The sequence below is a fragment of the Drosophila sechellia genome, chromosome 3R (assembly GCF_004382195.2).
Source record: "Drosophila sechellia strain sech25 chromosome 3R, ASM438219v1, whole genome shotgun sequence".
Classification (NCBI taxonomy): domain Eukaryota; kingdom Metazoa; phylum Arthropoda; class Insecta; order Diptera; family Drosophilidae; genus Drosophila; species Drosophila sechellia.
The window spans coordinates 22,440,316-22,468,314 of NC_045952.1; the positions used below are offsets into that span (position 1 = coordinate 22,440,316).

At 46.6% G+C, this 27,999-nt stretch overlaps 1 protein-coding gene across 4 annotated transcripts; it reads right to left on the minus strand.

Annotated features, from left to right (window-relative positions):
* Positions 1–33: 33 nt before the first annotated feature.
* On the minus strand, positions 34–27,973 carry LOC6607641 (AF4/FMR2 family member 4). Of its 4 annotated transcripts, none has more exons than XM_032723199.1 (10): positions 27,832–27,971; positions 26,477–26,665; positions 24,912–25,758; positions 18,613–18,736; positions 8,191–8,521; positions 2,492–4,854; positions 2,338–2,431; positions 2,148–2,276; positions 1,294–1,693; positions 34–604 (listed from the first exon to the last, which is right to left on the minus strand). In XM_032723199.1, the coding sequence occupies exons 3-10, from the start codon at positions 25,712–25,714 to the stop codon at positions 130–132; spliced, it is 4,719 nt and encodes a 1,572-aa protein (XP_032579090.1). In that variant the 5' UTR covers positions 25,715–25,758; positions 26,477–26,665; positions 27,832–27,971; the 3' UTR covers positions 34–129. The 4 variants fall into 4 exon arrangements, with proteins under 4 accessions (XP_032579090.1, XP_032579089.1, XP_032579091.1 ...); XM_032723198.1 differs by having other exon boundaries at positions 26,477–26,736; XM_032723200.1 differs by lacking the exon at positions 1,294–1,693 and having other exon boundaries at positions 34–533; positions 26,477–26,736.
* Positions 27,974–27,999: the final 26 nt, after the last annotated feature.

The following is a 27,999-nucleotide window of genomic DNA, read 5'->3' on the forward strand; positions in this document are numbered from 1 at the left end:
CGTCACATATGTATGGATAGCTCTATATGTATGGCCTGGCGGTATGTATCCTTCTGCTGCCCACTACTTATGCCCGATAACGAGGGTGTAGCTGGCTGTGCTCACTGTCGACAACGTCGACAGCGCTGGTCATTTGGCCAGCTTCACGATCTCGGAACGGGCCGGAGTGGTCGCTGTCCCGGTTCCAGTTGAAGCTGCTCCAGCTCCAGCTGCTGCTATCGTCCCAATGTTGCCCGTGCCCGTTGTGGCCACCGGTGGAGCCGGAGCAATGCGTATGGGTTTGGCTCGCTGCTGATTGAAGAGGCCACTCAATGTGGCCGCCGTGCTGGTGGTCAGCACCATGCTGGCCCCACTTGTGTTGGCCTGGCGCTTGCTCCGCGCGAGTCCATTTATTTTGTTGTTCGTTGAAGAGGGCGACTGCTGTTGCTGCTGCTGATACTGCTGTTGTCCGCCAATTACAGCTGGTCCTGCTGATGCGGGAACAGCAGCGATGGTTGCTGATGACGAGGATGTGGCTGCGGGTGTCGAGGAGGCTGAAATGTTATCCAACTCAGTCATTGCTTCTTGTATGGCCCGCTCGAGCTGCGAGTTCAGTTTGCGGCTCCTTTGTGGTCGCATGGTGAGTGTGTATATGTGGTTGAGTTTTTGGTTGGTTTCAGGTTGGGTTCGGATTTGGGTTTTTCATTTTCGAGTGGGGTTGTTGTTGGTCATGATGATGATGATGATTATGCATACACACACAGAGTTATACATGTTGGGGTTGGCAGGGCATGGTTTAATTTTTGGATTTGGTTCAGCGCGTTTAAAAAAAAGAAACAAGAATATTAATTAGCAAATTAAAAGTCAAATTGTAAACAATGATTAAACTAATTAATAATGCATTTAAATGCCGATTTATCGCTTAATTGTACAGTTAATAATATACAGTGTCCAATTTTCTAAATATAGCTACCGTTGTAAGGCTGCATAAATAAACTAAAAATTTATCTAAAAGAAATTAAAATATTTTGAATACAAAAATAAACAAATTAAATTGCAACGTTTGCTTTCATACAATATGCAAGAATAAACTACAAAGTTAAGATAAATACGCATTACTTAAAGATAGGAAAATTCTATAAATTTAAATTCAACGTATTTTCAAAATCGTACCAAAACTAACTACGGGGCTGGTCTGGAGTTCACTTAAAGCCGAAGATTTCTTGAAATGCTGCCTATTTTAAATATGAACTTGAATAAATAATTGCCCCTCCTGATCTCTCCCAGAAATTCCCACCCTTAGTCGATGCTCACTTTCTCGTATCCTTCTGGGCCTTGTGATGTGCTTCCAAACCCTCGGAGAGACTCTGCAATGAGTTGACCGGAATCAGCTCGGAGGTCGAACGACCGCCGCCGCCGAACCACTGAACCCAGACGTGGTCGAACTGCTGCGACGGCGTGCACACTCCGTCTGGCATCTTGACGATCTTTCCGGGCCAGGCGGGATGGCCCCGAGCCGGACCCCATATCAGTTCCCCAATGGCAAAGGATCGTGGTGGCAGGGGGAAACTTCTATCGGACGCCGAGGGCGCCGCACGCGGTGCCCCACGTTGCGGGCGGCGCGAACGTTTCGTGGGCGTCCTGACCGACGTCTTCTCGACCGTTGCTTGAGCGGTTGGAACTGATGAAAGCAGCTGCGTTGTCGTGGGCGACTCTACGAAAGGCACACACACACACTCATAGAAACTAGGACTACGAATTTGGTTACTCGGGGGCAATGGTGATCCCAGCACCCAGCGAAGTACAGACGAAGGGTAGAGATTATAAACTAAACAAAGGTGCAGGTGCAGGTGCTGTAGGTGGTGCAGGCGATCATGCAGTACCCAAATGGGTGGTGTTGTGTTGGTGGGTTAGTGTGTGGATGCAATTAGTGCTGGTCAGCGATGGGGCCTTACCCTGGTAGTCAAAGTTAACTACTTTGTGGCTATGAAGGAAGGTGTTTGGATGGTTGTTGGAGATGTTTGAAGTGTGGTGGTGCACGGCCTGCTGGCGGTGCATAAGCTGGCGTTGACCAGCCAGAGCAGTTGTGGTTAGTGGTACCGACGATGACGATGTTATAGACATGGATGCAGATGTGGAGTTTGTGTTAGATGTCGCCAGGCGCATACCTTGTCCCTGCATCAGGCTATTTCCGTTCTCCGCCGACGTCTGTGAGGTGATGTGGATGCGTCTGATCTTTGGCTCCGAGTGCTTGTAGATCCCACTGGGCTGGGTAAACACATTGTTCTTGCAAATGCCTAGTTGTTAAACAGAATTTGTTAATATTAAGAGGGTTCTTATTGAAGAAGATGCACTTACTCCTCTCACAGTCCGTTGAAGAGGGTGACTGCCGGCTCTCAGTACTTTGGGGAGAGACAGCTGCATCCGGCTCCGAACTGGATACACATTGTACCTATCAAAGTAAAAGTGTTTAGAACAAATCAAGAAGAGAAACATTTTCATAAAAACTTACCATATCGCTACCACTGCTGCGATGGCTGGAAGGTCGCTCCGGACTTCGTGGACTACAGGTAGTTGTGTCCGGCGGACTGGCGGCCGTTCCCTGGCGACTCATCACCGTCTCTGTCATGTAGGTGGCCTGTGCTGGCTGCAAACTGATCTGCGTGGGCTGCGGGGCTGGCTGTTGTTGGATCTGTATAGTTGTTGTCGTGGGACTAGCCTGCACAAAGGATGCACCTCCCTGCTGACCGGTTGGCATGACCAGACCCATGGGCGTGGAGTAGATCTGACCGATGGGACTCAACTGGCCATTGGCACCCACTAAGTACTGTTGGCCTCCGGCACTCGGGGAAATGAAAGAGGGCTTGTTCTGTGGGGATGGCGTTCTTAACATCACGGGACCCTGCGGTGTCATCAAGCTTGTTGCGGGCATATTCTGGATCTGTAACAGTGTGGCATCTGGTCCCATTACCAACCCGGCGGGCATGAGAAGCTGCTGTCCAATGAGATTAACCTGTTGCAAGATTTGCCCGTTCTGGAGCAGAAGCTGCTGCGTCTGTGGTTGCTGAGGAGGATTAGGTTTGTTTACCACAATTCCCTGAATGCTAGGACTCAATTGGAATTGTTGCTGGAATTGAGGAGCAGCAGCCGCCGCTGCAGCTGCCTGCTGGTGAAGCAGAGTGCCTGGTGCCTGGCTTGGGATGCTGGGCGAGATCTGAGGCGAAATGATTTTGGCGGGCGATCCACTTGGCGGCGGTGTATGGCATACAGAACTTTTGCGCTTCCGCGCTCTCCTTTTGGTGTCCGGCGAACTGATGATAAGTGTTTGCGCCGGAGGCGGTTGCGGCATCGCAAGGATCTGTTCTGCCTGCTGTGGCGACTGCGTTTGCGGCTGCTGCTGGACGATGTAACCTCCATTGGGCAGTGTGTTGAGCAGCACCGTCTGCGGCTGGTTTCCTGCTCCTCCCGAAGTCGCCTGATTAATCTGTCCAGCCTGCGAGGTGATGATCTGGTGGTGCAGCAACTTGGCTCCACCGGAGTTTAGGATCACAGTGCTGCTGCTACTGCTGGAGCTTGCCGCCGCCACCGGAGAGGGCTGGCTGACGATATAACCACCACCCGGTTGAGGATGCAACTCCGCCGGCTGCTGCTGCTGTATGATGACACCTTGTCCGGGCTGACCTGGGCGATGATGTTGCGTTGTCTGCTTGCTGGGCGTCGGTATGACCAGTAGTTGTCCCGAAGAAGTCATTATCAATTGTCCACCACCACCTGCTCCATTCATGGCATTCGCCATGGATTGCAACTGCGCCACAGTGGGATTCGAGCTGGTTAACGTGGTGGCCACAGGCCGCCCTGTAATCGTACTCGTTCCCGTGGACGTCACTATGCTCCTGGTCATCGTGGCCATCGCAGCACTGCTGCTAGCCACTGGCAATCGTTGGCCGGGAATGATCTGAGCCTGCTGCTGACGCATGACACGTACATGGGCGGGCACGGTGACGGGCGCTTGAGCGGAAAGATTGGCCTGGAGATGCGGGCGCATCTGTAGCAACTGCGGCTGCATTGGGACTTGTGTTTGTGGTTTGGGTGAAGCTGAAGGCGTGCTCTTTGCAGAGTCAACCGAATCCGTGGGCGACAACAGACTCTGCCGCGGACTCTCGAGACTGGTGGATATGGCTCCCACCTGCTCGGGTCGCTTCTCTAGCGTCTCGGCTGCACTACTCGATACTGGAGACTCCTGTGGAGGTGGCACCAGCGTTACGCAAGTGACCTGTGGTTTCTGAGGTCGTGCAAAGGCGGCAGCATCCACTTGCAGTGCTCGTGTTCCATTTGTTGGTTGGGAATTGGTGGCAGGTGCTGGATCCGTTTCCCATTTTCCAAAGAGCGACAGACGACGGATCTTTTGACGCTGCATCTGCTGCTGCTGCTGTTGCTGCTGCGAGCTGTGAACAATGGGTTCCTGTGGCAGAGCTCTAGCAGTGGAAGTTCCAGCCGCCGCTTTCGTTGCATGCAAACCGACTCCAAGGCTGTTATGCAACAGTGCTGTTTGCTGTTGCAGATAGCCAGCAGGATCGTCCTTAAAGTTTGGATGTTGCTGTAGCTGCTGCTGCTGTTGGATGACTGTGTTGGCTCCACCAACTGCCAAGGGCGGCGTGGATGGTGGCCCAAGAATGGAGGCGGGTTGCTTTATCACATGGCCCCCACTTGGACGCTTGGGATGGCCGCCAACTGGAACTCCGCCTAATGCTAATGATTGACTAGTTGGCATCGCATTCGGATGCTGAAGCGGGGGCGTTGGAGCTGGCGTGGGCGTGGTCGCCGTCCGGTTTGTGGCAGGTAATTTGTTATTGCCGTATTTGTGGCAATCAGCGTCTGCAAATGGAGCAACAAATTGAAAAGGCAAAGTCAGTGAAAGGTCAAGACATCCTTGGTTTGTATATGCAAAGCGCGTCGTGTCCTTAAAGTGCCCGCAACGTGTTCACCCGCCCAATAGAAACACCACCCACAAAAGGTCCTCTAAACTGCGAGTTTGCTGGTGGGGCAAGTGGGGGCTTCAGTGGAATCCCCAAATCAGAACACACAAACGTGCGGCAAGTGCCTCAACCGAAAAATTGGCTTCGGTGGGGCATCATCAGTGGCTGCTTCTTTTTTTTACCAAGCATATAATGGCAGACTTATAATTAAAAAGCTTTACCCAAAAAAAAAAGAGGATGCATCCCTTAAAAAATAAAAAAATAAATACGCACAATGCGAACAAAGCTGGCCACAGAGAATTTAAATTCATTTACCCAGGGCAAAGATTCGCAAATACTTGCCACACCCACACAGACCGCAGTCTGACCAACTTTTGCACCACCACCAAAGCGCCACCTTCTGGTGATATCCCCCCCATTATCTGCGATGGCTCGCAAAATTTTCTAATCGTGGAAAAGTTTTGCTTTGTGTGGGGTTTTTAATGCGACGCTGATTGGACTTTCCACCCGCCTGGAGGATTGCAAGTGTCTGCTTCAGTACAAATGGTGGGGCTGTTGTGGTGGTGGTGCAAATGTTACGTGGGCGTGGCTAGTAGGCGGTACGCAGTGGACGCGCTCGGTTAAACTTTTGCCATCAAGTCCCTTTTGTTTCAATTAACCTTTTCATTTTAAAGTTTTTAACAATGTTTGCCAAATGTTTGCCCAACTGCTGAGCTGTGTCCCTTGTCCACCTCTCCCCAGCCATGCCTACTTCATCTCCATCTCCAACGCCACGAATTCATGAATGAATGTGCGAGTTGTGAGCTGAGAGAACCCTTTTCCCCCAAATTGGCAACAGTTTTGCAGTTGTTTTCCTTTTTCCTTGCACTCGGCGGGCAAATATCTCAAATGGAAATCAAATTGCTTTGAATTGCTGGAAGAAAAACCCTTTCAAAAACTCCGCCAGCCTGCGGCAGTTGCAGATATGAGGGACCAGGTCGGAATGCAGGAAAGTGCGGATGCGGATGCTGAATTGGTGCGGTGTCAATAGAATAAAAGTTTTTGCAAGTGCTTCCCGGATGATTGCAGAGCGAATCCAGTACAAATACGTCACGAATAATTCATACCCTAGCACAACTTTAGGAAAAGTATAGATATTGTACTAAAAGTTAAGCTTTCAACTATTCAGTTGTAAAAAAAAATATACATTCTAACAAATACTTCATCATAAATACCACATTTTGCTTCCAACAGATATGCTCCACCTAAAAATTCCATTATTCCTCGATGCAAAATTCTATTTCCAGTGGGTAAAGTTTTGTATATCTTGCTAATTGGCTTCCTGAGTCACTGAAATCAACGCTGAACTTTTGCCGTTTTCCACATTTTGTGTCACCTTCAAGAAGCTGTGGCTGTGTATATATCCGAAACCCCTAGCCAGTCGAATCCCCCGTCGAAATCCCACTCCAAATGCGAGCTGTCCAAAACGCTCTCGGCGTTCTCAAGTGTAAATGTTTCCCAGCAGTTGGGGGTCTTTAATAAACATAACATTTATTTATCATGCTGCTCTGTCCGACTTAAAGCGCCTGCAGCTGTTGGTCGGGAAAATCTAGAGGATGTTGGGTTTTGGGGAAAGCCAAGTGAATTGTGGGTGGCATGTGTCTTTGACTAACGCTCTGGTTTTTGTTTGGAGCGCGTTAACTTCCTTTGACTGGTCACACAAAAGACAAAATCAAAACAAGCTGAAGTTTCGGGGCCGGTGGAGAATCTGGCAAGGAGGAGACAACAAACAGACGACAAACGGGTGGAAAGCATCCGAAATGCACTTCCTGCCAATGCTCAAACAAACCCATCCCGCCTCATCCCATCATCAACATCCCATCCGCGTCCCGAAACCACCTATATACTGTGCTGTTTTAAGCTTGTTGAACTCGTAGCTTTCGCTGAGTTTGTTTGCTCGCTCGCCTTGCGATTTTATCCTTTTATTTCCTTGAACTCCCCAGTCCTCGCTATCCTGGTGTACATCCATCTGTATCTGCCACCCTTCCGCTACAGTTCCCCTCCCGCTGCAGTGTGTGCAGTTTCACTTTATCATTGTCTAGGCATCGTTTTTCACTTGGCAGCAGCCACAGTCAACATCGAGCACCTTTTCCACTGCAACTGTTTGCACAATCACACACGTACATACATACGTAGTACATACACGTACGCTAACAGGTGAGGTCAAATTACTAGCAGTGCCAAATTTGATTTTGATTAGGTACATTGCAAGTTTAATTAGTAGATGGTGATAAATAGAAAAACGAAAATTAAGAAAATAATAAAAACCTTTTGGGGATAAACTATCGACCAAAACTTTATGAACAAATGAATAGAAGGCAGCAAGCTACTTACTCCTTACTTCTTAACTGTATTTAACTTCACAGCTTAGTTGGAAGAAGACACCAAATCCTTAAGTTTTTCCTAAATCTGGAATCCTCTAAGGACATTCAGCTGACCCCAACTGTGTGTGTGTGTGCACAAATGCGATGGGGTGTGTGCCTGTGTGCTGGGCGATTGTGTGTTTGTGTGCAGTTCCTGCTGTGCTCCATTTTGCTTTGCTTAGGATTTTCCTTGGCCCAGCCTGCATTTTTCGCACGTATCTACACTAGTTTTCCTTTTGCCCTGACCTCACCTCCGGCTATATCCTGTCCCTCCCCCCTCCTCTTCTGCACCCTCCTCCGCACTTGTGCATCCGTTCGTCGTCTTCGTCTTGCTCGTCGCTGTCGTCGTTTTTCTACACTTTTCCCCAGCCCTTCCCTTCTATTTTTGCAGTTGCGCAAAAATGCAGCCATCACATTTTTCCATAGCATACTTTTGAGCGCAGCAAATGTTCACCCGCAGGGGCGCTTTGACAGCCAGGGTTGCCGTGGCGCCGATAAAACAGGAAAACGTCCGTCACTCCCAGAGCTTACAAATGAAATGAAATGGCGAATTATTAAAAAGGCATTTGCTTTGTGTGGCAAATGAAGGCGTTTGACTCATTACCGAGTTGATTACTTGTAAATGCTCATACATAATCCAAATGATTTAGTTGAGCTCTTTGATAACTATTCAAGGTAATGCTTACCATTAATTCGTTATCATAAATAATGACTTTACTTGTGTGTGCAGTTATTCAGTATTTACACAACCCTAACTAAAGAGATGCCATAATATGGCTTCAGCTTATCCCAGATTCTAAGGATATTGATCCCACACTTCAATTACCACTCACCTTTGTTGGCCATTTCATGTGTGGTGGTTGTTGCCGCCTGGGCTGGTGATGTTGCTGCTGTTGGTGTCGCCAACGTCGCCGTTCTCGCTGTCGATGTCATCAGCGTGGAGAACACATCGCTGACAGCTGCTGGCCCAGATACGGATACGGCTACGGCTACAGATACATCTTTGACAGCCTGTTGTGGCTGCTGCTGATGCTGTAGATGTTGCTGTTGCTGCTGCTGTGGCAGCTGAAGCTGCTGAGATTCAAGAAATCGCCGCTGGTGCAGGCAAGGTGTTGGCGTCGCCGTTGACGCCTCCGTTGGCAACTTGAGCGGCTGGTTGGGCACCTGCAATTAGCATAAGGCAACAAATTGGCATAATTAGTGTAAATGCTATGCAACAATCAAATTAGGGGCCGCCACTCGACAGAATCGTCGATAACGACGGCCGCAGAACACCCATAAAACCCCACAATCCACAAACCACCACAAACGTCGACCACGCTGGCTGTCAGATATGAAATCGAAAATATAATCAGCGCGCTTGGAATGCCAAACGGCGCGTGTAAAGGTCCACTCTAAACACACATTATCGCAAATGCAATGCATACATACACAAACACACACACACACATTCATTCGCGTTGGTTGTGCGCTATTAATTTGCATGGGAAACGTGAGTGGCATTCGTTAAAAATTAGATAAGCACCCAAGGCGCCGTTTGTCACTAACTTTTCTATACCCTTTAATTTGGCGGCGTAGATGAGATACACTTTTGAAAAGCCCTTGATGTGTCTAGAACCCTTAAATAGCAGCATATGTAAAGTCAATTAAGGGGGTTTTAATAATTAAATATCTATTTTAATCACATTTCAACAGATTTTTATGCTTGACAGCACACCCATTTAATCAGCTGTAGGAAATCAAATTTCGGTCGCATTATTCAAATGATTTCCACAAAATTTCCATTTCCCTTTCCGTGCAAATTGATGAGATGAGTGAAAACATTGGGTTGATTACTTAGGAATACGAACGACGACCTTGGCCCAAGGCTTAGGCACCCGTCCAATTAGCATTTTGTAAATGAATATCCAACGAAGCCCCGGCCGAGTACACATGTAATCCAATCAAATGCATCGCATTCATCATTATCGAGTTGAGCAGATCAAAAGACTGGCAAAAGTTGCCATGGCGACCGCATCGTGGTGGTGCCCACCTCCTTTTTAGCAGCAGGTGCGCTTGGAATTTATGCAAATGAATCGCCGGCAAAGGTTTCGATTTGCAGGCCTCCCCCGCCGACAACGGACTCATCCTCCGTCGCCTTTATGAACCATGACGATGATGGCCATGCGGACGATGAGGCGGGCAAAGAGGGGAACGGATTTTCTGATGATGATGGACGACCCTTTTGGGACCGTGCACTTTTTGCCATTTCAATCAGTGGATGGCAATTGCTTCATTGGCCAGCCAAGCGCTGGAAACGTGTCGCAACCATTTTGGGTCAGCAATTTGTACAAAGCACTCGGAACGGGCCTTTTAGGATCCACCACTGACCGGGCCCGCTTTAAGTGAACATTCCACAGGCCAAAGTTGGTTATTAAACATTAAAATGTCTCACTGCCCCGCCGGCTCATCCGCTCCCTGGATTTTTATAGCACTGACCGACAGACCGAGAAGAAGGAGCAATTGGAGAAGGCAATAAAGTGGCCCAAGTAACCTGACGACGATGGCAACGGCGGAACGGTGGTATGTATTCTGTAAGTTCAAGTGCTGAAATTAAACGAATCATTGGCAAATAAGCGGGGGATAATGAAACGTGAAACTGGTGGCCATCTTTGGGGGTAATTGCTTGATAGCTGCGCAAGATTTAGTAGCCTGAAAGTTTCCTTTAAAGTTGGCGCGCACGTAGTGTAAATAAACGCGAAACTTAATCAATTCAATATGCCAAAATCAATTTATTCATGCTACAAGCACGATCCAAGTTTATTAATTGACCACGCCCCAGCCAGTCGAAATAAATCCATTAGAGGACATCAAACCCATTCCATAATCCCCTGAAATGTCTGGGCTTTTGCTGCTGCTGCTGTGGCTGCTGCTGCTGCTTTTGCCACAAAGGCAACTTCAAGTGCTGTTTTGTTGCAGCTTTGCTTGCCACTTAGTCAAAAGGCAGTCGGCGCCCGCCTTGCCGCAGAAAGCAAACATAATTTCAACTTTTGAAATGCAATAAAACCGCAGCTCATCCCCCCGGACAACCCGAGCTCATCCGCTCTTCCACTCTTGGCATAGAGAAAGCAAACAAACAAACAAACAAATGGATGGATGTAGAACATTTTGCAATTGCCAACTGGGTCGTCGTCATCGTCTGCCACCAGGATGGCCACCATCCAGTGAAATCTGCCCCTTCTATCCGTGTCTGTCTGCCTGGGCAAATTATGTACACATAATAAAATGGTAAAAACAAAAAAATACGAAAATGCAACTGCAATCAAACGTTGCCTGGCAACCGTAGGATCCCCCACATTTTCTTTTTTTTTTTTGTCGCTCCCAACGCAGGAAATTCAATGCGAGTTGCAAACATAATATCCAAATTTAATTGGCATTTAATGGAAAAATAATTAAGCAATAGCTGTGCTGCTGCTGCTGCTGCTTCTGTTGTCGACAGCATGCAACATTGCAACAGAAGTATGATAAACGACTGAAAGATTACTCGTTAAATGCAATTAGTCAATATATTCCAATGTTTTACTTTGAAGTGGTCTTAAAATCGGTAGCTAAAGAAACTAGACTTTTTCGTTAGATTAGTTGTGTTTTTAACAACAAATTGTTTATATTATCTAATGAGAAACGTGACGAGAGTCAATAAAATTGTTACTTGCCACTTGAACGTAAATTATACTAAATGCAAGCAATTCTATTTAGTTGGTAAATAACTTGTCTGTTTTATTTTTTCCATAAAAGAGTCTGGAGATTATATGGTTAGATAATAAGTTGTATGTTTAAGTACTTATTAGTATGAATAATGCAATAGGTAGTTTGTTTGCTTTTAAAAATACCAAGAATAATAGTATGTGAAAAGTAATTTATCATTCCAAATTAAAGATCATCCCATTTGAGGTCCTCAATATGGTATGGCACCAAACATTTATCTCCATCTCTTGACCTGTCACTGAAATGTCCTCGAAAAGCCCTAATTCATTTTGGCCATCATTACGGCGCCCTTTTCTTGGCAACTGTGCCACAAACCGAGCATATCCCATTGGCCCAGCATAATGGCCACCAAAATGGTTATTAGCAGGAGCAGCACCAAATCCAGCCAAGCGTTGAGGCGACGCGTTGACACTCCACTCCGCTTCACTCCATCCTATCCACTCCACTCCACTTCACTCCACACACCACGCCGCCAAATCACAAAGCGTGCGGCTAATGAATACAGGGCATTACATACATGAGCGGAGCCATACGGATACATAATTGAAAATACGTACATTATTTACATAAACCGAAAAGTGTCCAATCCATGCAGGGAAACATGCATTTTACATTTTTGACGTATTAACTGGGCTTATTCCTCGCCGAGTGGGAATACGGGGGGCGTGTGTGCGACACGCAACAAAATGCCAAACGAAAATGCCAGCGAAATACCAACAAACATTGCACTTTTGCATGCATAATTGTGAAAATTAAAACGAACCGTGTGTGTGTGTGCCAGACAGCCGAAGCGATTTGGGGCGGTTCCAGGCGGCGGCAGGTGGTTTGCTGCCAGAACCCCGGAAGGGGGTGGTTTTAGCCCAGTGGGTGTCGTCGTTGTGTCCAGCCAGAGCCGGCTTGGCTTGGCCAATATGCAAACGAGCTGGGCGAGACTTATGCTGGTGGCGGCCAAGTAGGAGACGCCACAGGAGCTGGAGGAGGAGAAGGGCAGCTGCAGGTGCGAAGCATGCACCGGTGCAACGACGGTGTTCGTTTTCATTAACGTCATAATGACTGTCGAGCGGCAGCCGGCCGACAGCTTTAATCCTTTGTGAGGGGGTAGCTGGGACTCGACTTGTCCGATACCATGCTATCCCAGCTCTCGGGGATCCCAGCTCGGACATGGACATGGCCATGGCCACGGACCTCCTTCGGGCAATTGTGCGCGCACTCACAACAGGAACTTGTGGCGCTGCCGGATATGAGTAATCGCTCAGTCACGTCGCCTGCGCCCAGACCTGCACTGCAAAAGTCCTGCAGGACTGCAGCAAGATTTTACTGTCAGCCCCGACCATGCCGTACCATTCCATTCCATACCATCTCATCCCCGCAGGACAGCTACAACCGAGGGCAGTGCATGACGTAACCCACAACGGAAATCGCTCAACAGTCGCCGGGCGCGCGTGCAATTCTCTGGTTAATGCTCGATTCTCTGGTTAGTTTCTGGGAATGGGTTGGTTCCTCTATCCAGGGCAAATGCACGAACGGACAGCCAGCAGGATGCACATTTAAACTAAATTGAAAAGCAGAAGAAGCCTTGCCAGTGCGCACAAAATGTATAAATTTCACTGCATCACGTTGGCAGGACGCGTTTAAAGCGGAAATTAAATCAAATCGAGGCGACACGGCACTTAAGTGTGCACGAAACACACATTTTTAACACTAAATAACTGCACTTTTACTTTTAAAGTGAATATTTTAATATTTAGATTATTCCTGGCACCTTTTAGTCGCCTGAAAGTAGGTAGCTAACACTTAAATGTTGAAAAATACTATAAAGGAAGTGGTCAGTATTTCTTCTATGGAATTCCAATTTAAGGATTCTACCTGCTGTGGAAACCCGCAAACTGCTCTGCGGCATTGATATCGATTTATAAGAAATCTTTTTTCGGGCCAGTTAAAGGATTAAATTGGCAACTCAATTTACTCCGCTCGTGAGATGGACGACAACTTTTCCCATCCCAGCGTGCCTCGTTCAATTGAGCTGTGGTCCAAAAACTTTTTGCCAGTCCACCTGGATGTATCTGCACTTCAGTTCGCTCGGTGAACCACTCTTCGGCGGTTCGGTGAAGCAAAGCTCTCGACCTGTCTGCCTGCCATCCACGGCTGGGTCCTGCTGTTGCACCCGGGAACCTGTCCTGGCGGCAATGCCACGCTGTCTGCTCTCGGCGCGTACAACATTTAATTTGGACTAATGAAGTTTCTATAAAAACGCCCGGGCCAAGTGAACGGGGTAAGGAACGAGGCGAGAACGACTGGAATTCAATTTTTGCCACCAAAACTGCTAAAGTGCCCAGGCAGGCAGACAGCCAGAAGTGGGATGAAGCCAAAGTCGAAGTCGTAGTCGCTGTTGCCGTCAAGACAAGTCAAGTCTTCCTGCTCACATTCAAGTGACGTGCAAATTACCCCCGAAAACGAAAAACAACAGAGCGAAATGTGGATGAAGATGCGGCTCGAATCGGTGGAAACAACAGCCCCATCCCATTCCATTCCATCCTACCTGCCACCTGCCGCCTAATTGTTTTAGTTGCTGTTCCATGAATATGCTAAATTGTCTGCTACAGTTTGCCCTCGCACACTATCCGGCGCATCCGTATCCGTGGCCGTCGCTCAGCAAATGTTTATAAATGCAAATTGGCCGAAAAGTGCAGCGGCAGTTGTCGAGAATCCAGTGGAGGAGCAGTCGTAGCAGGAGGATCAGTAGGAGGTGGATTGCGCCCGAATGACGGACGTGCTTGGTTGCATTTCTCGTGTGCGTCAGAAGCAGGCGAGAACTGGAATGGGTCTGGCCTTTGGGGACTTGCCCTGGCTCCGGGGATAGCCCTGAATGAATGAGTGACACCCAAACAATGCGCCGCCATAGCCCCCGTCCGCGGCTCACTTTCGATTTCTGGCCATGACACCGCGCCACGACACACATACATATATAGTACCATATATAGTATATATACAATACAGCCCGGAGCTGCAGCGGATGGCTGATGATTGGCGGCAGGCAACCTTCACGCACATTCAGCTCAAGTCAGCTGGGCGTAATCGAGTGCGGGTATGTGCACTGGGCAGGCAATTCAAGGGATTACAACTCTTTGTAATCTTTGAAGTAATTAAAATGGAGGTTACACTTGGAGCCATTATACTAGACTTAGGAATAGTACGATATCAAAGTAGCTAGTTTGACTTTTATGGTTTTAAGATTAACGAACATTTATGCGTGGCAATGGCATTTAAGCAGTGACGAATAACTCTATACTGATTTCCAATTTGAGTACAAAAGTTTGTCTTTATTAAAAATGAAAGGTCAATAAACATTTTTGAAGCGGCCCCTGAATGGAATATTTTGTGCATGCGCCTCTGACATTCTGAATGTTCTGAATGCGTGTGTTTGTGTATCGGTAAATATCATCAACAGGCGTAGCAACAACGAAAAAAATTAATATTGCCTTTATTTTTATTGTAAGCTGTAAATTTAAACAACAAAATGAAGCAACAACGTTGCTGCTGACATCGTTCGTCGCTGACCTTCTCTAGTTTGTTTGTTTTGCCTTGTTGGCGCTGCTTTTCAGCCTCAGCTTTTGATTTGCTTTTGCTTTTGCTTTCAGCTTGTGCTGTTGCTTTGCTTTTGCTTTGCTGTTGCTTTGCTGTTGCTTTTTGCTGCATGCGAGCGAATATCGAAGACGAACTGGGGCCAAAGATTTATTTGTTTGCTTAACTTGCCTGGGTTGGGACCTGCCCTTGTGGCCACCCCGCTCGAAAAATTGCTGCGTGCAATGCTCTCGAAATGGAAATCCATTGGGACGCCTTGTGGAAAATCAATTTCAATTGTCTCGCACTTATCGAAAAAAAATTGAAAAATTGCCAAGCGGTACGTACGAATCGGGTCGATTGCTTTGTTTTCGGTTTTTCATTTGCACTTAGCAATTGAAAATTTCAATTGTAAATAATTGCTTAATTATCGACAATTGCAGCTGACTGACTGAGAACCGCTCAGTCGACACAGACAACAAAGCGTTCGTTTAGCCAGCCTGCGTCATATTAAACCACCCACCCCCCTTGATTTTCCCGCCCACTGACACCCATTAAAAGGCCATAAACCGAAATCTGAGTCATGGACTGCGGTTATGAAGAAATATGTACATGCTTTTATATATAGGATAATTAAAGACCCGCAGCCAAATGCCAAATGCGATGTAATTACCATGTATTTCACTCGATGCGTATGTCTAATTAACCACACGGCGTATACGCAATCTATATTACGTACACGCCGTGTTGGTGTCTACAAGCCCATTATGTACATAAATTATACATCAATCAGTATGTCAGGCCTAATCGGATTGCATTTGCTACCCTCGAAAGCATTTCTTTTCCTCCTCCTGCTGCTCGGACCATTAGATGGTATCGAATGTCTGTAATTTGGCCAATTATATAGACGTGAAAATGCACTGTAAAATATATCCTTTCAAATGAGAGTAAACAAAGAGGTTTCATAAATCAGTGTCGAGATTTAAAATAACATATTATCTTTCAGTGTGTCTTTGGCAATCTCAGTCGAGGTACTCAAAACTAGTTATGTCTGCAACTGCAATTGTCTGCCGACCGACAGCTTCTCTGCTCCACTTAGCATTATTTTTCAGCTCCAACTTTCCAATCGGAGCCACTAAAACACTCAGAGTTTGTCGGTTGCCCCGTCCGCCGTGCCCCCCTCGCATCTCTACCTGGATTTCATGAATACACATACCAAGACGACATCATAATTTGCAGGCCCAACCTCGAGCGCATGACAAGTTGCGCCTGCCAGGCGATGCGATGGCCATGTTCAATCCAACTCCAATGACTGACAGCCGCTTTGTCTAGCTCTGGCCAAGACTTTCACCGAGCGCCGAAATGAAGGGAAATGGAGGGGCCAACAAAGGCAATGAAATGAAAAGAAATCCCTAACCTACCACACCTCAAAGCTCCAAGCTCACAAACTCACAGCTCACATCTCTCCGTCTGGAAAGAAAGGCAGTTAAGGCGACAGCATAAAATGGTCGTAATCAAAACAAATCAGCGAACGTAGTCTTCATCATGCTGGGCCATCAATCATGGCCAAAACGAAACGCGATGGCTGAGTTGAATGAGCCAAACGCGTCGCAGACAAGACACACAAATAAAGAAATCCAAAACAGTTACCTCTAAATATATACCCCCATATATGTACGAATATCCCCAAGCCCAAAAGTTATGGCCAACAGAGAGCACACACACACAGAGTCATCGACTTGTGGTCAGAAAATGTGGGAATGGCCAAGAGAAAGGGACGGCTGGAGATGGAGGAAAAGAGTGGGGACTATCGGTGGCACAATGAAGTGTTTAGTAAACAAATTGCGGTTGCCTTTTGATAATACGCAGCTCAGCTTAGCACTCAAATGGAAGCTGTGAGGAGCTCTTTGTGGCGGGAGTTAAACGATGCACAGCCAAGTGGGCGTGGCACTGGGGCGACGGGTGCCGGAGTGGGTGGCTGGGATGAGCCAAGTTATAAGTGCATTGCACCGAAATATCGATTGACGGAGCAGAGTTGGAGCAGCAGCTGGAGCAGCAGCACGACCAACAAAAGACGACAATCAACGATGGCGGGTTCAGACATTCAACCTAAAATGCGTGTGGAGTGCACTGAGATTAAATTGTTGAATCAAGGAAAGTAACTAATTGGTGGTATTCATACAGAAATTAATAAAAAGTGGAGCAATCTTTTCAAAACTTACTTGAGAAAATTAAAGAATAACATTAAGTGAAAAAACAGCTGCCCACTTGGCTTACATCAAAATTCAATGATAATTAATCACCCAAATCGAATAAACATTAGGCATTTTTAACATTCTCGGCTGAGTTGGAACGAGATTTATAAATAGCATTCTGCGCACCTATAATTTATGGGTCACTAAAAGCTTTTTAGGAACCCATAATCATAAATTTACAAGCAAATAAAGAAAAAGCTTTTAAAACGAATGACATTCTATAGTTGGCCCTACAATCAAATATTCGGCAGGGCTCCAAAAACAGACATATAACTAATTATTTAATTTTATGATTACAAGTTACTGAACAGAAATTCATTGTGTTGAATTCCTTAAAGTCGCGTCATCTTGTTTTTTCCACCGTGCAGCACTGCTTAAAAGTTTGTTGAAGCATATTAAAAGGACATTGAATGTGCGCGGGTGGGATGTTTGGTGGCCAAAAGCTGGAGGAGAAGGGGCTCCAGTTCGGTCGCTTGGTTGGTTGGTTGGTTGGTTGGTCGGGCGTTGGCGTTGGCGCTTGACGGCATCAACGTCACGCAAAAAACCGAAGGGAAACCATAAACTCAAATTAATGACCCCAGCAGGGGGAGCTGGGTGCCCTGCAAATGGGGAAGGGATGGGGTCGAGTCGGAGACAACGGACAAATGCTGAAAGGCGAGACAGAAGCCAATAAGAACAGCAAGAAAACAATGCCGCAGCGGACCAAAAATAATAATACTAACAACAACAGTAGCAGCCGCACTACCAAGACGAAAAAGAGCCAAAAGAAGTTGAGTTCTGGGCGTGATTTACCGTTTACAGCTTATTTTTTGTGTTACTGTTGAAAATTAATCTTATTGCAGGCGATTTCACTGCGATTTTCACTGCACCGCAACTCAGTGCAGCGCACAAGAGCCCGAAAAGCGTATAGATGGTAGATATATAGATATATACAAATTGGAGCTGCTCCAGAGCAAAAGCGGCAGATGGTCATGGCGAATCGTTTGGAGCTTCAGTTGGCTCACTTGGCTCCGTGATTATGCAGTCGACGTCGCTGCCATCGCTGCCATCGTCGTCGTCGTCACAGTCGATTTGTTGTCAAACTGGTTTTACAAATATTTTGCGTTAATCTGGAAGCCCCAGCGCAGCGATGAGGAGGTTAGGCCATATACCATATAAGAAGGGGGCGCAGCAGCACCGCCACCAGTTACATTGCAGTCGAGTAAAGCTCAGTGAAAGTCGACAGTCAGTCGTCGTCGTCGTCCCACCAATCCCCCCCTCCCCCTCTTTAGCCAGCCAGTTGGCTAGCTGCACATTCAATTAGATTTAGTATAGGTATAGGTATAGACATGACTTGGCTTCCCCCTTTCCTGGCATCAGAGCGCTCATTCATGGCTCGGTATTTACAGCCAATTATGAGACAAACAAGTCCAGTTCGCCGTTTGGCCGATGTCAGCGTGACGCGAACCAGAAAACTGCGGACTCAGAACCAATATATGGCCCATGATTTCTAATTAGGCCCACGAAAAAGATATATAAATGCAATGGAGTAAAAGAAAATAGATTTTCCACTATCTGCCATGTCTCATCTTCAATAGATCTTGTTGAAAGTGTATTAGGTCCGAGTAAGCTCTATATTCCATCCCACCATCCCACATTATATATATATTATCCAGCACCATTAGCAGCCACTTCAGTTTGCCGCACTTGACTTACCTGGGCATTAAAGTCGAATAGGTACTCCGGGCGCAGCGGACACGGCAGGCCGCACTTGCAGGTACCCTGTGTGAGCAGATAGTCCTTGATCTGGAACTGCGTGCGCAGCGTTTTGCCCGAGGGGCTGGAAAAATAAAGGGTTAAGGAGATAAATGCATTAGTGGAGGAACGGGCGTGATTAATTAAGTGGCGGCAGTCATGCCGTTATTCACCAGCTAAACGCACAATTTGTTTTATGGAAATTATGCAATTACCGAAGAAGACCAGTGCTTTTGAGCAGACAGACAGACACCCACAAAAACCCAGCATAGTCGACTAGCCCAATATCCCGGGGGCAATTAGCCGCAGTTAAGTGACTGACTACAGAGGCCAATGGATAATGGATAATGGTCGTCGAGTGCTTGATTAACAGCTCGTTGCCATAATGGACATTAGCATGACAATGTAAAGTGATTCGCGCATAAATTAGTTTCAATCGCAACCGATCGCACATGGTGAAAACTTGTTTACGTTTGCGTAGCTAAATAAATGCGTTATAAACTTATTTGCGACCCCTTTTGCAGGGAAACTTTTCTGCTTTATGATACAGTTGACATTCCTTAAGGGCTTCGGATTCAGGTTCAGAATCTGCGACTGGAATTTCGGAACAACTTCGATATCTGTCTCGAGAAAATGCGCATGAGAAGCGACGACAAAGGAGGAAACTCCGCATCTGCGAGAACAAAGGCGATCTCATACATATGCACATATTTAGCGATTCGAAAAAAAAAAACGCGCCTATGCGCCATAAAATTATGAGAAGGCAAAAAATTGATTTAAATTTCGGTCATTTAATGCCTAAAAAGGAGGGAATGAGACCGAGACCCAGTGAATCCAGTTTTAATAATGCCAAGCCCCTTTTGCGGATTGGAATGGGCGGTTTTCCCTTCGCGACACAAGTTAACCCTTTACAAAAACCCGCTCACCATCGCCCCTTCCCACCAATCAGGCCACGCATGACCGCAAATCTGCCGACATAAATGTGCTGTTGTCGGATGAGCTGGGGGTTATACTTCGATTTAAGTGTGTGCGCATAAAAAACAGCACACACTCGGTACCATACGCAAAATAAAGAACGCAAAAATTAGGGGGGATAAAACGTAGCTGCTTATTAATTGTAAAGTGTGAGCACGTTGAAGGAATCAAGGGCGCTCATGATGACGCCGCCGTCCAAGGAAAGCGGTAGCTGGAACCGAATCCAAATCTGAATCTGTATCTGAGGCACTCGAACTCGGGGCACTGATGCCAGGGCTCAAGTTCGCCGCCGCTCCGCACTTCCTCTGACCCTGAAGTTCTGTGCAGGTCAACACAGCGAGAAAATTAGCAATAAATCACAACAAATCTAGTATAACTTAAATCAATCAAAAGTGATTTAAATACATAATTGACAAACCTATACACTTATTATAAATTAGGTTATATATTAAGCAACATTTCCAGAACTTAGGCATTTTTTCGCTGCGTGTTGCCGTTTCAAGCCGTATGGGAAATCTGAATAATGCATGAAGTGTGAAAGTGGCAAGGGCATTAAATGAAACGACGACGACAGCAACAGGAGCTGTGAGCTGTGTGCTCCGAGCTCGGTGTTCGAGGAGCTGGTAGGAGTGGTAGCCGGAGGAGCAGGACAGCAGGGACAACAATATAATTGAGCGACAGCAACATACAACAGCAGCAACAGCATCGAGAATCGTGTTACGGGTTAAACGAGTATGCGAATTGTCAATTGAGTAGCCCTTTTAGCTGGCCAAACAGGAGATGCCTTCGCATCTCATCCCATTTCATCTCATCTCATCGCATTTCATCCAAGTCCCAGTTACCAGTTGCGAGTCGCAGCGTCATCAGCATCGTCATCATCAATGGGGTAAAGGAAAAAGGAAACTGGTTCTGGTTTGTTTTATTAATTATTTTTAACTACTTACGAGGGCCAGAGCTTTATGAGCGACCGAGCCGCGTACGAGATTGGAAAAATCGATGGCAAGTCGATTGCCAGACATCACGAAGGTCACTGAGAACGAGACAGGGATAGCGAATCATCAACGCCAAAAGCTTATGGCTCAATTTGTATGCAGCTGGCGTGGCAAGGGGCTTAAGAGCCCACCGCTTGCCACTTACAACCGCCTTTGAGGCAGTTGTGGCAGCAGGGCAAACACGCAGCAGGAATCGTGCACGCGGAGAAATTAATGCGATTCAGGGGGCAGTTAAATACACATCGTTGCAGCTCACATGATTGCAATCCCTTAAAGCCCAATTAATGCCATCAACATTGTGGAAAGTGGCATTGTTTAGGTTAAATCAAAACTCACGTAAATGCAGCTAGATGTTTAAACAGTAATTTAGTAATATGATTTAAGCATGTTTTGGAACATATTATCTATCTACAAACTTTGATCAAACAAAAGCGTTATATGTGCTTTTATATTTCCAATCAAAAATGTATCTTGCACTTCGATTTGCTCACTGCAGCCATCATTAGTATTTACTTTAATTTGATTTGAAAAACTTTGAGTAATAAAGTTCCAATTTTATTCTCTCTGTGACAGACGAAGAAGTCGGCAACTCATTAAATTTGTTCTTTACCTCGTACTTTTTTGTGCGGTATTTGCACAAAATGCGCTAATAACGTGAGTGGTGCAGCAGGAACTCCCTGCCCTACAATGCCACCAATCCCGGCCAGCTCGGGGTGGATTTCCCGCTCTGTGGCCACATGAAAGGCGTTGGGCTAACGAGTTAAAATAATTTAATAAATTATACACACAAAACGCCAAGTGCCAAAGAGTTTGCTGTCGAGTGGCCATCGCCCATCAGCCATCCATCCATCCGCTGGAAGCCACGAAACCATCAACCATCGTCTTGCTCCAACTTCATGGCTATGTGTGAGAAAAGGTGAAAGAGTTTTACGCCCCTGTGACCTTGAGTGCACCCTCGAGCCCAGAAAAAAAGAGTTGAGAGTGCAGACAGCTGAGACTGAAAATGGGATTGGGATAGGGATTGGGTGTTGGCCGCCAGCAGAGACTGAGCCTATTACTAAATTAATAATTCCGAACAGCGCAAACAACAGCAACGCCAACGTGGCCCAAAGGCAGTGGGCCAGCTACGTCGTGGCGCATGAAACTGTAAAAAATTATCGCACAAAGCCAGCCAGCCAGACGGAGTCCAATGCCCGAGGAGGGGACTCAGCAGTCCGGGGACTGGTGGACAGACAAGCAGGGCAGGGCAGGACTTTATCCGTTGTCCTTGTGCCGTCATGTCCTTGACAACGGGCACAAGAAAGCAAGGAGCGAACATCCAACAGCCCACAAAGCGAACGAATGCGGCCAATCGCAAAATGAATGAATCCCACGCAGAAAAAATATGATACCAAAGGTTCCTTAAATATATAAATATATGTATTTTTGTATACCAAGGAAACTTCTATGTTATAGTTTATTATGGCTTAAAATCAATTGACTATAGACTTCATTAATTAAGTTGTTAAGTCTAAGAACATTTCTTTTAAATAAGCAAAGATACTATAATGTTATATCATTAGTTTATACATTAAACTGTTATCCAGCCAAATTATATCTTCCGTTTAATGCGAAACTCCGTCTCGCCATTAGCGGCCAACTCCCATGAGCCAAACAAGGCACTTGGGTCGAAACTTTCCGCGGTTTTCCCACGATATCAGCAGCGACAAATTCGCATGGTGGGCGTTGACCATAGTCAACGAGTCAGCGAGCTAAGCTGGCGGATTCGCAACAAATGCCTAAATGTGAGTAAAATAAACACATTTCAAAGGTCTGTCCGTCTCTTTATCTGTCTGCCACTCCGGCTGAATGACTGCCCGACTGGGCTAACTGACAATGGAGCGGAGCGGAGCGCAGTTGGCCTGGGCCCAGGCAAACGGCGGAGGGACCAACTGCTAATGCAACCTACGCGGCCGCTGAAAGGTTCATCCCGTGGCGGGAGGGAATGAAAGAGCAGGCCTCGTGGCAGGGTGCACATGCACACCGTCGTAGACATACACATGCATACGGAGTGTAGGAAAATTGAAAACTGCTTGCCTGAATCGCGCTGGCCAAAAACTATTCCGCATTCTTTAGCAGTTTTTCAGGCTAGCGGGGCGCTTCGAACCGCTTTTCCCTGCCTTCTTTTCCATTCGATTCGATCGCCGGCAATCTCCAGCTGCCGTTTCGGATTTATGATTTATGCGCCCGTTGCCGCACAGTGGGCGTCCTGCCTGCCTTCCACTTCCATTGCCACTCCGACTTCGACTACGACTACGACTAACGACTTCGTTTGACTCTGACCCGGTCACAGTTTTAAATCCGCCCTCCGCTGATGTCACGTTGCGCCAAAAAACCATTTAGCACTTGTGCAAACAACGACGGTAGAGGCAAAGGCAGCAAGATTTAAATGCTTGCGCAACAATTATTGATTTGGTACACAATTTGTGCAACATTCTTTCCGAGAAATAGCCAAAACGAAGCCAACGGAGCGAACTACTCGCGCCAAAGACGGAAGCTAAACAAAAAGGGGCATTCATAGAGCCAGAGGTGCTGGATTCGCTTACTTGGGGCTCTAGAAATATATAGGGTATGGTATGTTTACCCAGATTATTAGACCATTTTAACATGGAAATCTTATATAGTAAATTTGTCATATTTAACGTCGTACTTTGTGGATATATACTTCAATTTCGTGTGACCGGTTTGACTACAATAAAAGGAGTAACTGCTCCCGGTTCACTCCTGTTTTTTAAAGCTACTTACAGAGCACATATTTTTTGCGAGTTTCAGCTACTTTTGTCACCCAAAATTCAGAATACACCGCTGGCAAACCGAAGGGGCTAACTGGCTTACGGAAACACGAAAAAGAATGCTCAACTCGAAAATTTGCAAAGGGGGCCATGGCGACCATCCATCCGCTTGGGCAAACAGCAAATAGCAACCAGCAACACGCAACGTGGAAATGAGCAGCAGCTGCTGCTGCTGTAGTTGCTTCTGCTGGTGGTGGACAATGACAACGCTTGACACACGATGTCGTGTCGTCGCCGGGCACAAGTAAATACCAGTGGGCAAAGGACTTTGATGGCGAGGACGTGAACGTGGCAGCCAGCGGTGCCCTCAAAGCGTGTCCTGGAAGGGTAATGGCCCAAAGAGTGACTGACTGACTGGCTGGCTGACTGGCTGGTCGGTTGAGTGAAATGTGACATTGCCAGTAAATGGACTGCGTCGGATAAGCTGCAACTTCTTGACGCCCCAAACTACGTGAGTCGAGTGCCAAGGCCCAATAATCATAATCATGGCTGTCATAATGAGAATCTCAGCTCGGGGCTCGAAAAACAAACAACATGCCCCTGGTAGCTTTCAATCTGCCAATTGAGCGAGGCATTGGCATTCGCAATCGCAGCCATAATCCGCACAAGTGGTTCGAAAAGCAGTTATCCCAGTACCACAGACCATTCAACCAGCCAGTCAGCCAGCCAGCCAGGCAACCCTTTTCTGGGCAAATGAGCCCGGGGCAACAGCTGCGAGGGAAACTATCCCAACGAGACGAGTCAAGCGCTCAGAAGTGCCAGCCACTTATAAAATCAACAATTACCCAACATCGGCAACAGCCACAAACCAACATCGCCAACAGTTTGCACAGAGCCCGAAAAAAAACGGAAAACAAGAAGAAATGCTGAAATACTGAGATTGAGCCCCCCTTTTTGGCCCTGGGGGCGATTGGACAGCCAGAACAATTACAAGTACCCGAGCAAGCAGATATGTATATCCACATACTCGATGCTTTTCAGCATATCTGAGCAAACATTTTATTTGCGTTTGTAATTATGTGTGCTTGATGATAACTCGCAGATAATGCCAGGTAAATATTTACCCCCGAGCCGTTGATGGTTGCTAGTTGTTGTTGTTGTGCTGTTGTGCCTGGTTGCAAAAACATTTCTGACACGACTACTGCAACCCCCCAGACGCCCACTAAACAACATGCGCCCCCCACACTACCACCACTTCTGACGGCTCTGACCCCGCTAACCCCCATGGACAGTGGCATTTCCTGTAGCGCGAGGGGATCGCTGAACATTTTTATGGCTTCTCGAATGCGTTTGCGTTCGCCAGACAATAACCAGATTGACTTTTAGCCCGGCCCGGCCAAACGTGCTGTAAGTGTCATGTCAGTACAACACAGCCCAGCGACGGAGCCAACAAGCTGTGCTCAACCCGGGAGATATCCTGTGGCCACAGATGTACCCAGATACTATCCAACCGACTACTCACCTGATATAGGCCACCTCATTGTTGTTGGTCAAGCGACGCCAGCCGGGGGCCAAATTTCCATTGTAGCTAGTGGCCGTCTTCCTGTTGATATTGCCATTGCTACTGGCATTGTTGGCTTTGGCAACATTCTTGGCATAGAGCTGATTGTTCTGACTCATTTGACGCGCCGCAATTGTTGTCGACATGCAATGCGTTGCCCCAGTAGCAGCCGTTGCAGCAGCAACAGTTGCCGCCGTTACTCCCGTTGTTGCCACTGACTTTATTGGCAACTTTATTTGCGCCTGGCGCTGTTTGGTTTGTTGCTGTTGTTGCTGCTGCTGCTGTTGCTGTTGCAAAAGGAGCTGCTGGTTGCTGGTGGGGCAGACAAATATGTGCTGCTGACTGTTTCGCTGATGCTGCTGCTGTTGTTGCTGCTGCAGATGCAGATTTGCTACTTGCATCATGTTGCCGCTACCATTGCCGTTTACCAAGCCAGCTGGTAATATCTGTTGCTGTTGCTGCTGTTGGTGGTGTTGCTGCTGCTGCTGATGATGCTGCTGCTGCTGCTGATGCACCGCTGCACTTGTAACGACCCGCGATACAAATTTCGTCTGTTGCTGCTGGAAAAACTGATGATGTTGCTGCTGCAGAGGCAACATTTGCTGCTGCTGCTTGAACATATTGATCTGTTGATGCTGCTGCTGCTGCTGATGTTGCTGCTGATGATGCATCCCGCTGACCACCGTCTCAGCTCTCCCAGCTATGTTCAGCTTGTGCTGGTGCTGATGTTGCTGCTGTTGCTGGCCAGCAGATGCGGCGGCCATGGCGATAAAAGCAGCCGTTCAGGAGCTCCTTCGCAATTCAAAGCCTGCAAAGAATTCAAGGGAATTCCCGGATTAGTCACAGCCAAGAATAGAACATATATGGACTCAGAGAATAATCATTTATATGGAATTGTGTTCAAATAATTATAATCACTATATGTTCCATCATACTTTTATTAAGTCCCCATACACATTCAAATAAACCCATTTCATTCGTATAGCAAAACCCTTTTAATATTATAAAAGCTTTAAAATCTTCAAAATTGATTTGAAAAATCCATTCTCTTTAGACATGATCATGAATATATTACAATTATGCAGATTTGCAGATAGCATGAAAATTGAAATTATAACTCTGCATTCAAACAATTAACCTATTGTTATTTTCAGTGGAGGTCTTCATGTCTTTGGCTCTGCGTTTTCCGTTGACTCATTGACTTTAATCGAATGGAATTGCGTTGCGGCCTTTGTTTTGCTCCGCAAGTTGACCACTTACAAAGTAGCTGAATTGAGGGCCAATCAGGGTTTATGCGCTGCGCGTGTAATGAACATGGAAGTGGCCTAAATCTGGTTTATCCGCCATCTCACGCACAAGCACCAACGGCGCGGCAAGAAAGGGAAAAACCACAAGGTTGTAAACCCAAAGTCGCACTTAAATAGATACTGCTAACTGGACGATCGTATAAACGACAAATCGTAGGCCGCACCTTTTGTTATTTATGCGTTGTTAAGTTTCTGCCCCTTATTCTGCTATTCGCTCACCTTTTAGCTTGCTTTTCGCTTTGCTCATTTGCCAGCATATTAAATTAATTTTGATTTATTGTGTAAACGAGACGCGGCCATGTCATGTTCATGTTTTTTTATGGTTTCTTTTCCTTTTGTTTAAAACACTTAATTTCACTTTTTTTTTGCAACGATATTATTTTGTATGCCACTCTGCTCCTTTTGTAGCTGTAATAATGCGACAACGACGTTTGCGTTTAGATGCGTATTGTGTTGTTTGTACACGGGTAGGAAAACATCTGTATGTTTAAAATTTATTCATATATTTAAATTAGTTTAATTAATTTACGTGGCATACAATTTGACCACAGAAAGGTGCTCTTTATCAAGGTAACGCTCATAGAAAGGTGCAATCATTAGCCATTAAGAGCTTAAAAGTGTTTGTTTTGATTATTTCTTTTGGTGTACAATCTCATGACTTCATTTGGAATTCAGAAAACGAACGTCAGCAGTGGCGAATCGAGTGAAAAGTGGAGAGCAGAGAGCGCAGAGCGCGTAAAAGTAGGTGAATGGAGCATGAAGTGAAGACACCGAAGGCAGTGAGCGAGAGGAAAGGAGAGAGTGCGCGAGGGGAAGGCATCACCCACACCACCTCCCATCCACCTTTCCCTCTCTGTCGCGCTCATTCGCTCTCCGCTGCCATTTTAAGTTTAGCACAATTTGCAGACCATATTTTAAGTAGTATAATTAATGCGTGCCCGTTCGTTTGTTTGTTTGTTTGCCTCTGCTGCACGGTGGACAATACGGCACAGTGGGCAATAGCCACCACCTGCCCTGCGGTTCTGCTCCGGCGATCAGCGACAACACAAACAACACGAGAGCAGAGCGTAATGGGCGGAGGAGGGGGAGGGGGTAGAGCAGCTGTTCGCCTTGGGCAGTGGGATGAAAACGAACATTGGTGGCTATATCGGTGCACTGGTATGGGTATTGGGCAATCGCACACACACACACGGGCACATGTACGATACGCGTGCCTATGCTGCGGTTTACTGCTGCTATAATATGTACAAAGTGACCTCAATACGCATTACGCTACAAAAGACACACAACAAACACACGACAGCCAACTGACGACTGCACTTCGCTTTGGGCTTTATTATGCACAGACTCGGATTACGCCAAATGCCAATTAAATATGAATTAATTACAACAATTTTGTGTCGCTCGATTCGATTCACGCAATATTATGGCTCGCTCTCATTCTCTCTTTCTGGCCTGCTCTCTCACTCTCATTGGCAAACGCGCACACAAAATTAATTTTTTTTGATTTCAACTTCACGAATTTTATGACTTTTATTCACTTTCATTTGTGGCCAATTGGACACATTACACACCTTATTGCGATGCGTTTGCGGCGGCGGCGAGTGCGCACATTTGTTTTGGAATTTATATGCTGTATTTAACGGAAAATCGACGAATCGACGACCGTAACTCCGTGCACTTTTCCGACCGCGACAACAACAAAATGTGATGTGACCGAAGACGGACGACTGTAATATGCC

Coding starts and splice junctions, on each gene's coding strand:
- LOC6607641 (XM_032723199.1), bottom strand. CDS start 25,714: ATGGCCGCCGCATCTGCTGGCCAGCAACAGCAGCAACATCAGCACCAG. Junction 4,855..8,190: donor ACATGAAATGGCCAACAAAG/GTGAGTGGTAAT, acceptor CTCCATTTGCAG/ACGCTGATTGCCACAAATAC. Junction 605..1,293: donor GCCCAGAAGGATACGAGAAA/GTGAGCATCGAC, acceptor GCGACCACAAAG/GAGCCGCAAACTGAACTCGC.